The 16157-nt window shown below is 37.5% G+C and overlaps 2 protein-coding genes across 2 annotated transcripts in view; both read right to left on the minus strand.

The window, feature by feature from the left end:
* Positions 1-268: 268 nt before the first annotated feature.
* LOC141899934 (tetraspanin-33-like) lies at positions 269-8807 on the minus strand. The gene is made up of 7 exons (XM_074786568.1): positions 8606-8807; positions 6231-6443; positions 4610-4783; positions 3700-3852; positions 3069-3116; positions 2830-2946; positions 269-2309 (listed from the first exon to the last, which is right to left on the minus strand). Exons 1-7 carry the CDS (start codon positions 8708-8710, stop codon positions 2235-2237), a joined length of 885 nt encoding a protein of 294 aa, XP_074642669.1. The 5' UTR covers positions 8711-8807; the 3' UTR covers positions 269-2234.
* Positions 8808-9496: 689 nt separating this feature from the next.
* LOC141900180 (neurofibromin-like) overlaps positions 9497-16157 on the minus strand; it is a 63525-nt gene continuing 56864 nt past the window's right edge. The window contains exons 53-56 of the mRNA XM_074786952.1: positions 15815-15915; positions 15366-15555; positions 14478-14723; positions 9497-11355 (exon numbers count right to left, since the gene is read on the minus strand). Of these exons, the coding sequence (XP_074643053.1) occupies positions 11350-11355; positions 14478-14723; positions 15366-15555; positions 15815-15915 (543 nt within the window). The 3' untranslated portion in view covers positions 9497-11349. The remainder of the gene's footprint in view (positions 11356-14477; positions 14724-15365; positions 15556-15814; positions 15916-16157) is intronic.

Here is a 16157-nt window from a genome sequence, read left to right on the forward strand (position 1 = left end):
AACACGAAATGTAAATCCAATAATAAATCAGATCTTAACCATGCATTCAAAATTGACAATTCTGATCATTTTCATAGACTAATGCTTTCAACATCACTTGGGAAAAAGTTAGCTTCACTATCAGGTTTTTCTATGCGCCTCTCTTCGGCGCTCTGTGTCGGAAAAAAATGTCGCAGCTCAATGGATTTTTGGTGGCCCCTCTGTCGTCTGCGATAGGAATACCTACTCAAGAAATGTCACACGAAAACAACAAACCAATATATTTCTGTTGAAAAGACGTTTTATTCCTGTACTTGTACAGTCAGTCATGCACACACAGATATACGTGTAACTAAAGAACAAATCGGTTTTCTGTATAAATGATGACCTGGTGTAGTAGACTCCGCCCGAGTCGGATCGATCAACTCGGATAATCGTTCGACTCGGATGTTTTTTAAAATATTTTTGTGACACTATCTAAGAAATACATAACATCCAAATTCAACTCGGATATCACTCAAAGCGGGCACACTTTTACGGTTCCAAATGATTCGAATTAGACAAAGTCTACCGTGTTAAACATTTACAAACTTTAGGCTAAACAAAAATTGTACCTTGTTTCTGCGCAGCGGGCGGGTCATTTTTGTTAAATATGATTTTGTAATCAGTTCATTTCTATAGCTGCCGGGTCCGTTGTGGTAAAATTGATCACGATTTAAAAAAAAAAGTAATGTACAGGGTATAGGCGGCCGGCCGGGTCAACTTCAAAGCTCAGCAGAGCGGAGAAACAAGGTATCGCTTTTTAGCCTTAGATACGTAGAGGAGTCGTGTTAAAAACGAGACGGATATGTGACACCTTTTGAACCTCGTTACAGCGAACTCCACGGGATCATTGTTCGTTATAACCGATAGTTCGTTCGTTGTATCCAGTATGTAATTAGTCAAATTGTATTTTGCTTGGGACGAGTTACATCCGACGAATCTTTGTATCCGAGTTCGTTGTAAACAGGTAACACTGAACCCGTCTCGTTTTATTCAAACGTTTTATGTATATACGTTTGTGACCGGGCTATCGGTTAAAACAAACATACTTTCTAGTCCCGTGAAGTTCGCTGTAAGGAGGTTCCCCACTGTTGTAGTAAACCACCGTTTTCAGTGGAATCTATACCAGACACACGGAGTGGAAAGTCTATCCCCTATTCGATGACCTGTTTGATTACATTTGGATTTACGCAGAAGGCTAAAAATTTCATCGAAAATGAGCCAATTCGTATCTAGGTAAAACCGACTTTTTTGTGGCGTCATCTAGCGGTCCGCATCGGTACCCTTTTTTCAACAGCATTACAAAAAGCATCTGTCAATATAGTTATATTCGAAACATACACACAATGTTAGTTTTCATTGAATGTAAAGTTCATCATTGTCTTTTCACATGATAAGATACAACATAATGCCTATAAAAATACGATAATAATACTTCACACGGACACGGAAGGAATGTTAATACTTATATCAGTCATATCATATGTATATATAACAGTACATTCATTATCAATAATAGGCAGTACACAACACGAGAATACAAACGCGGTCATGTTACCGGGTGCACAACTACATGTATTCATGGATCGATTTATTGAATCAATTGTTTTTAAATACATACGTAGGCAGATCCATAAATCCATAGATGCAAAAATTATTTTCATAAAACTTTCTACATTCAAAATCTAAATCAGCAATAAGTAGCACATGATATCAAACTGCATGATAAAATATTCAAACTGTGACCATATTGATTATAAAGCTAGTATAAACTGGTTGGATCCAGTTCCACAGTTCTCAGTTCAAATCTGAGTTGGGAATAAACTATTTTTCTAACTCGCACTAAGCGTCAAACTTTGATTAGCCGAGAACTGTGGATCTCCACAGTCCGATTCTGAAGTTGTCTGTTAAAATGAAAGTTAAAACATTTGAAGTGAACCGATTTTAACAAACAAAACTAAACCGGTAACTGGGTAACTGGATCCTGTTTGCTGGTATCCATTATTTCATAAGTGATTTGCACAATCATTTAGCAGCAGCAGCACCACCAGCAGCAGCAGTTCAATTTGAAGCAGGCTCAATTGTGGAAGGTTTCTTTTGTATAAAGTATTAGGAAAATATGTAATAAATATTTATCATTTATTAAGTACATGTATATTGAATTATTCAAACCCAGCTTGCTTCTGTCAGCTGTAAAACAGTGAAACTCCTGCTCAACGTTGCGTCCACAATGCCATCTGATCATTGATCTGTCTCGCCAAAATCAACGCCATAAAAATTGCAAAAATCTAAAAAGAAAGAGAAATGAGAGAATTGAGAAGTTCAAGTCAAACTGGGGAATGTCGTCATATGGAAAAGTTAATTACAGCATCACTAGACCAGCTCAACTTATACGGGTGCAATACCAAGTGGGCTAAAAATCCAAATGCAAAGCAGACCTTATATCACTGAGGGATCATTCATTTATTACGTACGCATAAAATTTAAACCCCCCTCCCCCTCTGTACGCAAAATCGGCCATTTTTTCATATACATTAAGCATTACAGTACGCAATTGCACAGTCCCCTCCCCCTCCCTTGATGCGTACGTAATAAATGAATGACTCCTGATGGGATTCATGAAAATTTCCGCCAGGTTTAACGTTGGCTTTTTGAATTCAACTGCAGCCGTCATCTCTATTTTTGAATCCCAATTTATATTTCTAAATCAATTTACTAAGTTTAAGTCATCATTCGGAAATTTCGTTACCATAATGGATGTCACAACGATGACGACTTTTCATTGTATAAGTGGAGTTTAAAATATACCTGTAAAACAGCAATACCCATCGCGATTCCACCAACCAACAGTAAATTCTCTTGAACCAGTTTCAAAATGGCGTCCACACAACCAGTCGTATAAATCTTCTCACCAGCTTTTATATGCTACAAATATAGTTCACAGCTACTATCTATAACATCTTTATGAAATGTAAAACAGCTATGACCCATGACCTGAATTTTTTTCGTGAATTTTCATGAAAAAGAACAGCGCCAGCAGTACTTACCCCTAAATTTTGCATTCCATATCCACACATAGCATTGATATAGTTTCCCTAAACAAAATAAATAACTTATCAGGCAAAGGCACATTTGGCAGCGTATTATCAGTTAAGACATCAAAAATCTGCGGATGAGTGAAATGCAGTTTACCGCATCTCCAAGTAGATAACTTTGTCCTCATCCTACAAATGGGGTTCCCTGAGAGCTACTATGGCAGACGAGGATCCAGGTTTGCTAGGTAGTTGGTCGTCCGCGTTTGATTTTTTCTGATTTCAATTAAATCCAAATGAACTTTTCTCCTAAATGAATCAATCATTTAAGAAGAATGAAAGTATTGTATATTTGGTAGATGCTGTGATAATATATGGATTGAGGAGTCCAAAAATCCAGTTCAAAGTTCATCGAAAATGAACTAATTTTGACAATGGACGACCTAGTGCTCGCCACGCCATCTGGCAGGATAGCTGGTTTTGCGGGTACCCCATTGTAAACGAGAATTTTATACAATTCCATATTCTAAGGCAGTAACGAGTTAAGAGTTTGTTTAGAAAAGGTCAACTCAAAACATATAGAGGGTTTACAAGGTGCCCCCGGCCGGATCCGTGCCTGTCTGGTTTACACCCGTGCTGTACTTACATTTAAACCTACGTTATTTTCTACGACGCAACACGAGAACGGAACTCCACATCTCTCTGGACTCGTGTTCTCATTCGGGTTTTTCGTACAGTTGAAATAAGGATTGTTATTCCAGTCTTTGTAGCCAAGTGAATTCACACCGCAACATTTAAACTGCCAATTCAAACATTCAATACATGTTTCATAATTCGCTAAATACATGAACATTTTGAAGTGAGTTTACAGTGTACATGTATTTAATATCTAACCACTGGTTTTAAGGTTTATCATGTGAATTGACAAAAAAAAAAAACGGGGTTGCGCATTCAAGGCTTAAACTTCAGGGGGCCAGTTCCATAGTGAGGGCTTAGACTTAAGACCATTCTAAGACCAACTTAGTTCTATAGCCAATCTAATAACTTAAGACCAGTCTCAAGATTTAAGATAACTTTTGGTCTTAAGTCTTGTTTATGGAACCAGCCCCAGGGGTTGGTTGCATAGTTATGGCTTAGACTTATGACCAGTCTAAGACCAACTTAGTTCTATAGCCAATCTAACAACTTAAGACCAGTCTTAAGATTTACGACCACTTTTGGACTTAAGTCACGACTGTGCAACTGGCCCCAGGAGCCGACTAAGCCATGAATAATCTAACAACTTAAGACCAGCCTAATCCCATATTGGTTCTATAACAAATCTAACAACTTTAGACAAGTCTAAGCTCATTTTGGTAGTATAGCCAATCTAACAACTTAACGCCAGTCTAAGCTCATTTTGGCTCTATAATCAATCTAACAACTTCAGACCAGTCTAAGCTTATTTTGGTTCTATAACCAACAATTTCAGACCAATTAAACATATGGTCTAAGACCACTTTTGGCCTATGCAACTAACAGTAGATCGAGGACTAAGGTGAAAACTGGACCCTTACAGTTTTTTGCATCCAATCGATGAGATTCATCAGATCCGCATTATCCCTGTATCTGACGATCAACTCATCCTCGAGGACTCCTTGAATTTTAGTTTTGGCTTCGTTGTCGAAAACAAACGCTAAAACAGCACCGGTAATTTCTAACAGAAATATCACTCCCAAAACAGCAGAGAACTACAACAAAAACATTGAGATACAGAAAGAAAAAATCGACATCGTGAATCAACGTATAACACGAATATCAGTTTAAACATGAATCGAACATCAGGTCCATGCTTTTTTTATTCTTTTTTCTATTTCAAGAAAAAGGGCACTTTATCACCATTGAAAAAGTACAGGTCTTAAATATGATTATTTCATAACCTAAACTAAAACAAAGAAAATCTGAGTACCAAGGTATGTGAATAAATCATATGAAAAATTATGAAAATTATGTCCAAATTTCAAAAAAATCTTGGCTCGAAAGATTTTTTGACAATGACTTTGTGAAGGGCACTTTATATTCAAGTATGCGGATTATGAAAGATAGATAGATATACTATACTATACTATACTTGCGAAATAGAATGGTGATCTTAGAACTGGTTTCATAGACATGGTAATTGAACCCAGACTGTAACTACCATTGACAATGGAAAACTTTTAGAACAAGATGTTTCATGAGGCTGATTAGGAGCAAGGAAGGAACCATGGTCACAGACAGAAACAGATTGACTTATGAAAACGTTTTCAAGACCCTCCCAAAATTGAAGCAGTTTCACAAAGAGTTTTAGACTAATTTCCCGAAATGAGAGGAGATTCGCTGAAGAAAGTGCCTGAAAACGATTCACGAACTTAGCTGAGTTTTTAAGGAATCAAGTTTAGTATGAACCCCCGAACCCGACAATAGAGGAGTTTTCAAGGGGTACAGTTAAATTCGACTACGTCGTCATCAAATAACTCATCGCAACGCACGTTGTCACTATTTATTAGCCCAAATCTGTATTTCTATTTCAATACGCTGAGGGGTAATTCATTTATTATGTACGCATTGGGGCAGGGGGTCAGAGCAGCTTTGTACTATAATGCTTAACCCATGTGGTGTATAAATCAGTGACTGACTAGTACACTGCACTGCAGTGTATATAGATGTAATTTGTAAAAGTTTTATATAGATATAGATCAGTTAGATAGATAAGTAACTAACAACACACCGCTCAGCGGTGTAGATGCATTATAGTGCTTGTTATTTGATGCACTGGGCTGGAATTTTTTTGAACATTTTAAGATTATCTTCCGCACTTTAGGGTATTGATTAGTCAGCACCAAAAGGGTCTTAATGTAAATGAAAAAGGCGCCGTTTTTGGGGGAAAATTCAAATTTTGTGTGTACATAAGAATTAATGATTGTCACAACGACAACGACTTAAGCAGCGAGTTTCACTGTACTCGATAAAGTTGAGATATTTCAGAGTATTCACATATTAAACGATATACATATAAGAGAAAAAGTACAGGACCCAGTTCCACGGTTCTGAGTAAAAATCTGACTCGAGAGTTAACTCATTGAAAATGAACTGATTTTAACTCAAGAGTTAACCCTAACTCACAACTTTGGAACCGGCCTCGGAAGAATAAAGTACCGTTTTAAGAAGACAGATATTTTCACGTAGCGCGCCCACGCAACCAGCAAATGAAATCAGAAACACAAACGAACCGACGATGATTATGACAATAGAAACATTTGCTAACAGATCGTAGATACTAGATATGTCAGTGCTCGATCCACCGCTGTTGAATTTATTCTTCTCAACCTGGGCCCACGTACCGATAAACACCAGCGCGATACCCAGAACCTGAAACAACAAATACAGCAGATGATTCAACGAGAATGATTATGTATCTAGATACCGTATATATCAGGGATGAAAACGGCCCATATTGAAAAGTCGGAAAATATTTTCAAAAAAAATGAATTTTTTTGGGGAACAAAAATCAGTAACTTTAAGCCAAAAACTACGGAGCGCTCCTATGTGACGCCCGCGATTGAGGTGATTAAAGTGATTGAGGTGATTTACACTGTTCTCAGGAATAAAGAAAATGAAAAAAGGAATGAAATCCGTCTATGGTCGGAAGATTTTCATCCCTGATATATCAGGGTGGAATTTTGTCACCTCTCCTTTTTTGTATATATTTAAATGACCTTAGTGTCAAACTCAATTCTTTCAATATTGGCTGCATAAACTATGGTACTCTAATAAATAATTTAATATATGCAGACGACATTTGCATTTTTTGTCCCTCTGCAAAGGGTCTACAAACTCTAATCAATATTTGTAATAACTATGCAAGCCAGCATGACATAACATTTAATATAGATAAAACTCAGTGTATAGTTTTTAAGCCATCTAGCTTCGTTTTCTATGGCAATGTTGTGCCCCCAGTGTATATGAATAATTGCCTCATAAAATATGTAAATGATGTAAAATATCTAGGATAATACATTTCCTCTGCTTTATCTGATGATGCAGACATGATTAATCAAACCAAATTGCTCTGCATCCGTGCAAACTCTATTATCCGTAAATTTTCTTCCTGCAGCAATGTTGTGAAAAACAAACTGTTTTCTAGCTATTGTACGTCTTTTTATAGTATGCCTATTTGGTCAAATTTTTCTAAACAAATTTACGATCGCTTACGTGTGTGTTTCAATAACGCGTTCAGGCGCCTGCATCATTTTGAACCGGGGTGTAGTGCTCCCGCGATGTTTTTCAATAATCATGTGAAAAGCTTCGGCGAGATTTACCGCAAAATAGTCTACTCTTTTAAATCCGGTATTCTGTCTCATCCAAACACTCTTGTTCAATCGATCTCTAGCTCAATTTCATTCTACTTTTCATCACTATTTTAAACATGGGACAGTATACTGTACACATAATAAAGTCGTGTCCTTAAAACAGTGCTATGTATTTTGTATATTTATTATTATAATATTTTTGTTAAAAAAATTTGTCATATGGACATATGTCTGAAATAAAACATAATAATAATAATATACACCAGGTGTCGGTAATGTGCAGTAGGAGAACTACCGTGGCAATAGATTCCACTTGTGGCAAGTGAGGATCCACCAGATAATCATAATAACGATATAATTGCTTGTATAGGGCTTTTCCATATTGAGTATGCTCAAAGCAGCACCAGGTGTCATTACGTGTGTGACTACTTCTGTTTGAAGGGATAGGGGTGTAATAGGGACCGGGTTAGGCCTACTGTTCACTTTCACTGGGAGAATAGCTAGTTGTACTCCCCCACACAGGCCCGTACACAGGGGGGATTGTCGGGTGCGAATGCACCTCCCCACAAGATCCCAAGTTCCACTTTCTTTGTCTAAGAACATTTTCAATGACTTTGTTATATGAAATATTCTCTAACATTGGCTGAAAATTCATCTATGTTAAAAATATGTAAAATTTTCTTGGGAGACAGCGCTAGCAATCACCAGCTCCACCATCAAATAAGTTCCGCCTCATCTCGATTCGCACCAACCCAAAAGAAAGGCTGCATACGGGCCTGCCACAGTCGGATTTACTGATTATAGGCGTTTTTATCTAGATGTTGATTTGTCAAATCAATTTACCAAAGTAAATTCTGCACATTTATCTACTTGATTTATCAAATCGATTCAGCTAATCAATGCATTTATTTAAATGATTACTCAAATCGATTTGACTTATCAAGCTAGTGGGGCGATTTGCTTGATTTGTCAAACTGATTTTAGTAGATTTACGTGGAGAGTAAAGATGGCGGAAAAGAATCAGCAAGTCTCCCAGCACTGGTTACTAATCCGCGCGTTTATCTAACTGCATATCGATTTATCAAATCAGCGAGACAGGTGGATTTGCAAATCCAAAGCAATTTGCTTAGATAAAAACGCTTTATAACACTGCTGACCGAATGACGATGACAGGTGTCAATATATTAAAATTGAATTGTATTTAGTGACTGACGCACTTACCCAGAAAATCAAATTGAAGAAGAATATCGAATATTTCAGACAGGGGCTGATGTAAGAAGCTTTTATACGAGGTCGCCGTGGTACTGGTATCCCACCTGCTGCCATTCTGCGGATATTACGACCTGATTATCACAATTCCACGCCTATTTCCTCATCAAAATGTTTACAATGTATTATTTACTTCCGCATTGCCAGTCACCGTCTAGTGCTGCCTGTTTACATATCGCTGACGGTGAATTTGTGAACTAACCTATTACTTGCGTGCCACAGTAGGAATATTGTCTACGGAGTTATAGTTCACTAGTTTACCGTTAATATTGTAAATAGGGGCAGCACTTAACGGTGATTTGAACAATACTATCAATTTTAGTCAGGAGAATAAAGTTATATCGAGCTATCTATCTATCTAACCATTCCGAAATTAGACACATTTAGAAACTTGTAAATATTTGTTAACAAAATCATTTTCCCCTCGTACCATGGAAATGGTTGGAGAGTAATAAATTATCTTCTTATCTTGGAAATAAATATAATAATATCAGAAATTTTGAAACTAAAAAGTACTTTTTGTATAATGTTGCTTTCAATGGGTTTTACAGCATTTTGTATCACATGAGACATGGCCATTGACGCGCCGAAGAGGACATCAAAATATATGTTCCTTATGCCTTGTGTATGTGTTTCGATAGGACAATAGTTTTGAGGTTATTTGATGTGAATCTGAGCATGAATAGATTTAATCGTAGTATATTTGAATTTCCATAGATATTCCCAGATAAACACCCTCGTGCCGGACCACAATCTAGGATACCACTCAAAACAATCCACTAAAGCAAATTCATTTGGTTTCGCTTTCGTAAAACATAACGAATATACGACAGTAAATTAATAGTTAAAACTTAGCATTTTATTAATCAATCATTTCACTACAAATCATATACACTACACTGATAAACATACAGTATTTTAAACCACTGATTTCATAGTAGTTCGTTTCTAATGTGAGAAGCCTAGCCGCCTGTACGGCTTGTAAATGGTGTGTAAATACATTGTATACATTCAGCATCAGAGTTTCATCAACAAAGCAAAATATATTCATATTTATACATAATCCATTTATGACTAAGTTGGCCCGACACAATTTAGATTCCTCCTTCGCTTGACTTCCGTTTTGTTGAATAATGTTATAGTTAAAGTACTTCCTCATAGAGGAAGTTAACAGTTGATTCTATTCTAAAAGATGACAAAGGGCGTTAATAAATTTAATGTATGGATATTTTTGCTGAATTTCCAGCAGCCCCTCCAATCAAACATCCCCTCCCATATGTTTGTACTTAATCAATGACCACATGAGACACCTAGCATGACCAGGCTCGGGTCAAGCAGCAAAGTTTAAATTCTTCTATTTTCGGTGCAGTGAAACTCGAGCTTAAGTCGTCATATTTGAGACTTACACTGGGCTTCAAAAATAGAGACGACCTTCAGTTATGCGATGACTTAAAATCCATATGACGACTTAAGTTTCACTGCGTGATAAAACATGAAGTCATAAATCTAAACTATAGAGTTCAACATTCTGTCACATGTTAGGCCCCAAGATTTAACATTCCTTCACAAATTTTGTCTGAAATTTGTATAAAAAGAAGATGAAGTAGAATCTTGTGTCGAGCCAATTTAGAAATCACATTCAATAGAAATAGTATATGTAGTTTACAATATTAAATAAAATCAGGAATTTTCGCACTTTTTTCCTGCAAAATTTTAATTACAACCAGTTTTTTTTCGTAATAATAATTATAACTATGATTATTTACAAAGCCGAGAGATTTTCAATAATCAATCAATATGATTCGAGTATTTCATAATTTTAAATTTATAAAATCAATAATTACATTTAACACATAATGCAAGAGATTGAGAGGAGAGTGAGAGGGAGGGGAATGATGGAGAGAGTGAGATGAGGGAGTGAGAGGGAGATGGATGGAGAGACTGAGAGGGAGGCGGATAGGGAAGTGAGAGGGGAGGGCGTAGATAGGGTAGTGAGGATTAAGAAGGGAGGGAGATAGGGAGGAGACTGAGAGGGAGGCAGAAAGGGGAGTGAGGGGAGAGAGTAAATAGACAGAGAAAAGAGGGAGGACTAAGAGGGAGGGTAGGGGGAGAAGAAAAGAGGGAAATAGGGCGAAGATGACGTGTGAGTGACGTGAATGCGTTGTCTATATTTGTTAAAATGTGAATCCAATGATTAAAAGCTCATTTAAACGACTCCAGTTTAGACAGCACTACCTCCTCTAATAAACACGCAAATATCGTTTCCATTTCAATTAAACACGCATTGAAACAAACTAAGCAAAATTCAGAGTAAAATCGCTTGAATTATCAATAGTATTTTTTACACCAATCGAATACAAAAAATATGGCTATGAATTTAAACGGTGAAATATTATCATATTACAACAATGCTGACAGTTTCTATCATTCAATTACGCATCATTTATTGCACATGGTGCAATTTATCCAAAAGAAAAAAAAAAAAAAACAAAGAGATAACGTGAATACATTATCATTTTTTCACAACGTAGCTTTTCCATTTTTATCACACATTGAACGCGTGCCACAACAATATTATCCACACCACAGTCCGCGCTGATTTAATGCCCAATTTTAGTGTTCCTCAAATGCTTCGCTTCTATTCTAAGTCCAGCGTACAAATAGACAGTCCCCATGACGACGACGACATTTGTTGCCTACAACTTTAGAGGAAAACAAATACTGCAGTTTTAAACACGTTTTTCAGTCACCCCAAAGGGGTACCCCTCCCTGTGAGTACCCTCCACTCAATCCCCTCGACGGACATCCCCATCAATCTGCCTCTGTATCAAATAATGCCCTTCCATCATGTGGAAAATATGAAGAATCAAATAAATCTATTTAATTGTGAAAAATAAATGCAAAATTTCTTCATAATCTAATACGTACACCTATTTGACTTCTAAACCCTACATGTTCGACATACGGAAAGCAAGATAGCCCCCAGGCAGCCATATCAATATGCACTTATTGAACTCCCAGACACAAATGTATATCTCAATAGAACCGGTAAATTTGAGACAGTTTCATCCAACAAAATAAATTAAAATCTCTAAAATCGTTTATTTCACATTCGCTGAATCATTATAATCATTCTTATTTCTATCAATTATATTAGTTTAGTTTATTATATACACTACTTATTGACTACTATTCTCAATCATAAATAGTTGTTACTCTATTAGTATTCCAGTAGGTGGCGCCCCAACCTATACTTCTCTCCTATTCGGCCCGATATTCTCGGTTCATCCTCCCTCAGTCTCAGAGAGACAAAGAGAATTTAGACAGACTACGCGTGTCTAGGAGTTCGATAAAATGAAATATTATACATATGATTGTGAATAGTTGCATGCTGCAGCCACTAGGGGTCACTGCGGCGGAAGGAATAAAATCAACAGCAATTTGAGGAACACAATTCTAATGCAGGGGGAAGAAACAAAAAATAGAGATGCATTTTAAAACCAAATCGCGTGTTTACATGATTACACACAGAAAACATCGTACAACAAATCGAGAAGTTTTCGAATCGGTTTTAGACATGCGGTAAAAACTGAATAACAATATAAACATGTAGAGATAGAGAGAGAGCAGTTTCAGTTGACTGAACTCCGCAGAAACCCGGCTCTAAACAATTGTCTGATTCAAATATTTAGTCAATAACTGTTTAATAAGTTTCACGATTATCAGACATCTGAAAGTCGTGAATAGACCATTCAATTTAAGGATCCTTTAAATAATCTAAATCCAAATTTCCTTGTAGTTAATTTTCACATTTCTCTTTCAATTATCTCTTTTATCAAATTTTACTCATAGCCGTAGAACTGGGTTTCAGGAATTCTACTGCTGGATCCAGTTCAATAGTTCTCACAGTAACTGATAAGTTTGACTCCTAGGGTGGATTAAGGAGGGGGTCTCAGGGTTCCAGACCCCTACCTTCCAAATGAAGTTGCCCTTTTCATCAATACATATCGCAAAAACCTGCAAAATCTGAAAATCATCCTTATACCATGGAGGGCCTATGACATAACTGTGTAATCTGAAAAAATTCCCTTTCTTTTCTTCTGGATCCCTGCCTTACAAATTTGCTAGATCCGCCCTGGACTCTCGAGTCAAAGTTGGTTAAGACTCTAGTCTTAACTTCATACCCGAGAACTATGTACCTGGATCCAAGTCGATGAAGACTTTTTCCTCAGTTTACAAGCATCAAGCAAAATGCAACAAATTTCATTAACAGAGGACAGAAAATCATAGATATTTCTGGCACTGCGCAGAAGGCTATAGAAATTACATTGCACATAAGGCTAACAAAAATTGATACCTTGTTTCTCCGCTCTGCTGAGCTTAAACGTTGACCCGGCCGGCCGCCTATCTACCCTATACATTACTTTTTTAAAAATCATGATCAATTTTACCATAACAGACCCGGCCGCTATAGAAATGAACTGTTTATAAATTTTATCATATTTTACAAAAATGACCCGGCCGCTGCAGAGAAACAAGGTATCATTTTTGTTTAGCCTAAAATACAAGCAAATAGCAACATCTCAGATGTTTCATGGATCAATACAGTTTTAAACTGATTGAATGGACCCAGTTCGACAGTTGGGAGTTAAAATTTGATTCAAAGTTATCGCACTGAAAATCAACTAATTTCAACTCAAGAGTTAACTCTAAAACTCACAAACTGTCGAACTGGATCCTGATTAAAAGTTCGATTGAGGCAAAGATATAGAAATATTTTGTCGAATTTGCAAATGGTTAATCATCGTAATTGAGAACATTGTAGAAGGGGATACAAACAGAATTAAACGGTTAACAGGCTCTGGTCGATCAAAACACGATTCTATTCAGACACAAACGTGATGAAACTACATTCAGTAATACTCAGCGAGACCAGCTGAACTCGGATCAGATTCACACGATTCATGGAAACAAAACTAATTTTGAAATGAATCCGTGTTCAGTGGCATCTGCTATCAGTACTGTTGACTCCATCCATCCTGCGAGACAGAGTCTACTATATCATATAAACTCTTACTCGGTATTTGGCCCCAAATTTAAGACCAGGGGCCAGTTTCACAATCATAGCTTCGATTTCAGACAAATAACAGACAAAATTAATCTAACAACTTACATGGTTCCCACAGTTACATGAATTAAAAATTCCCAATTTTTCCCAAGCACACATGTGTTTCATGGGTGATTTTTCAATTTTGCCAAACGGAAAATGGGGCCTTCGTAAAAATGAGCAGATGCCATCATACTACAAATACGATAGGATACCATCGTACCATACTACAGTCGACATTTTAGTGGTGACTGGTTGATAGAGGCGATTTTCACGAAAAACTGCTGAAGAAAATTGCCATTGGCAATGCAAATGAATTTCTCCAATATTTCCCTGATAAGAGAAAAATTTCGCAAATTCCCAAATATTTCCAAACAATTCAAAATCCCCAAGTTTTTTCCTATTTCACGGTACTATGGGAACCATGAACTCAAGACCGGTCTCAAGATTTAAGACGACTTTTGGACTTAGTTACGACTGTGTAAACTGGGCCCTGGTTTCGTACAAAAACGTATCTACTGAAACTAAACGTATTCGAAAAAAAAAAATAACAGAATTCTCGACGGTAGGTTAAAATTACAGAAAATCGCTGCGCAGAAGGAGTAGTAGTAGCAGCAGCAGGCGTGGACAAATTTACAGGATTCGTGCGGGAGGCTTATGCTTCGTACTCTTGCGTTTGAAACCCATCGGTAAAGCATGCTGCGGTGGAGACTGTACCTGACTAGCCGAACCGTGTCGGATCCGAGTGCCGTTGGCCGGTATGTCGTTATTGTCTTTATCCGACGGCGAGTGAACGCTGCTTCCCATGCTCAAATTCGACATCGAACTCGATAGGTTATTTGATACGATGCTCAGGTTGCTCGGGTAATTCTCCTGCGGGTCGCATTCGTCGCCTGGTAAACACGTTTCCACCATCGCCTCTAGACAGTTGAAGAATTCGGCATGATGCTGATTTTGCGGACGCTACGAACGAGAAGCGGAGATAAAAAGAGAACATTTAGAGAAACTTCAACGTACTGTCAACATTAGATATAATGTATAACAAGAAAAGTTCTACTGTCAGTAGAACTTTTCTTGGGTCAAATCCAACTCAGAACTGGATCCCTGAGGTTATTAACGATACTAGTTTATTTTTCAAAATTGGAAAAAAGAGAACATTAAGATGAAATTTCATCGTAATGTCAACATCTGTTATACCAGTACACAGTAAAACTTGTTTTTAAGGCAGGCGTAGGTCGAGCTGCAACGTGATTGCCATTCTCAGACCATTTACAAATCCCTCTAGTTTCCCCTGATTTTTCCACGCAATCAGTTCCTGCTTTTAAAAGTAGGTTAAAAACTTTCACGTTTCCTAATGCCTTTAATTCTTAGAATTCTTGTGTTTAATCTTGGGGTTGAATTAATGCTTTATGTAAAGCGCAATGAAACTTTTTAGAAAATAGGCTACATAAAAGCATATTCTTTTATCATTATTATCATAATTAGTTTTTCTAAATTTTTTTGATTGCCCGAGATTTCAAGGTTTTCCAGGTCAGTGGCCGGCCTGGTATGAAATAGATCGGTCGCGATATTCTTGATAATAATTCGTCTGCATTCGTTCGTTACCTTGGTGAACGGTTGCGCGAATCGCCACAGACCGCCGAATCCGATACTCTGTATGTAAATGAGCTGCTGTTGAGTCGACGACTCCTCGTTGGCGATCACGTTCTGAATTATACTCTGTACCGCGCTCAGTATAGACTGATCATGTGTCAAACTGAGAACACTCTGAATTCGCTGGTCCAATAAACTATGACTGCAATTAGAAGACAAAAATACATTTCACCCTGTCACTGACCTCAAGTGACACCCCTGACTGAGCCCTGTGTGACCCTCGATTCTCTGACTGGCCTTTGTGAAATCCCTCAACTCTCTCACTGTGACCCTGCGAGACCCTTGATCTGCTGATTGACCCTCACGAAAATCCCACGACCTTCCAACTGATTTTCCCCGAGACCCAGGGTCCTCTCACCGATGCCGTAAAATCGAGTGACCTCTGACTGGGAGTTACTTACATGACTGGGAAAACTTTAGGAAAGACAACTGAAGCCTCAGAGAGATATTCATATAGAATACGACTTTCATTTTCATCCGTTGTGTATTTCACTAACGTCGCCTGAAAATACATCAAATACGTACGTACAATAAACGAGGAGAATCTATATGTTAACACGAAACTATGTACCAAATAGCGTCGCCGTGGAGAAGAATTGGGACTTGAAATTTTGTGTGGTAGTCAATCATTGTATAAACTAATGCAACGGGTATAAACGGGTGTGAAAATATTTATAGGGGGGCCGAGCGGAGGCAGACAAAATTTCAGCCAATCAGTAAGCAGGAATCCTAATTATAGACTCT

Source organism: Tubulanus polymorphus, chromosome 2 (assembly GCF_964204645.1).
Source record: "Tubulanus polymorphus chromosome 2, tnTubPoly1.2, whole genome shotgun sequence".
In the NCBI taxonomy this organism is placed as follows: Eukaryota; Metazoa; Nemertea; class Palaeonemertea; order Tubulaniformes; family Tubulanidae; genus Tubulanus; species Tubulanus polymorphus.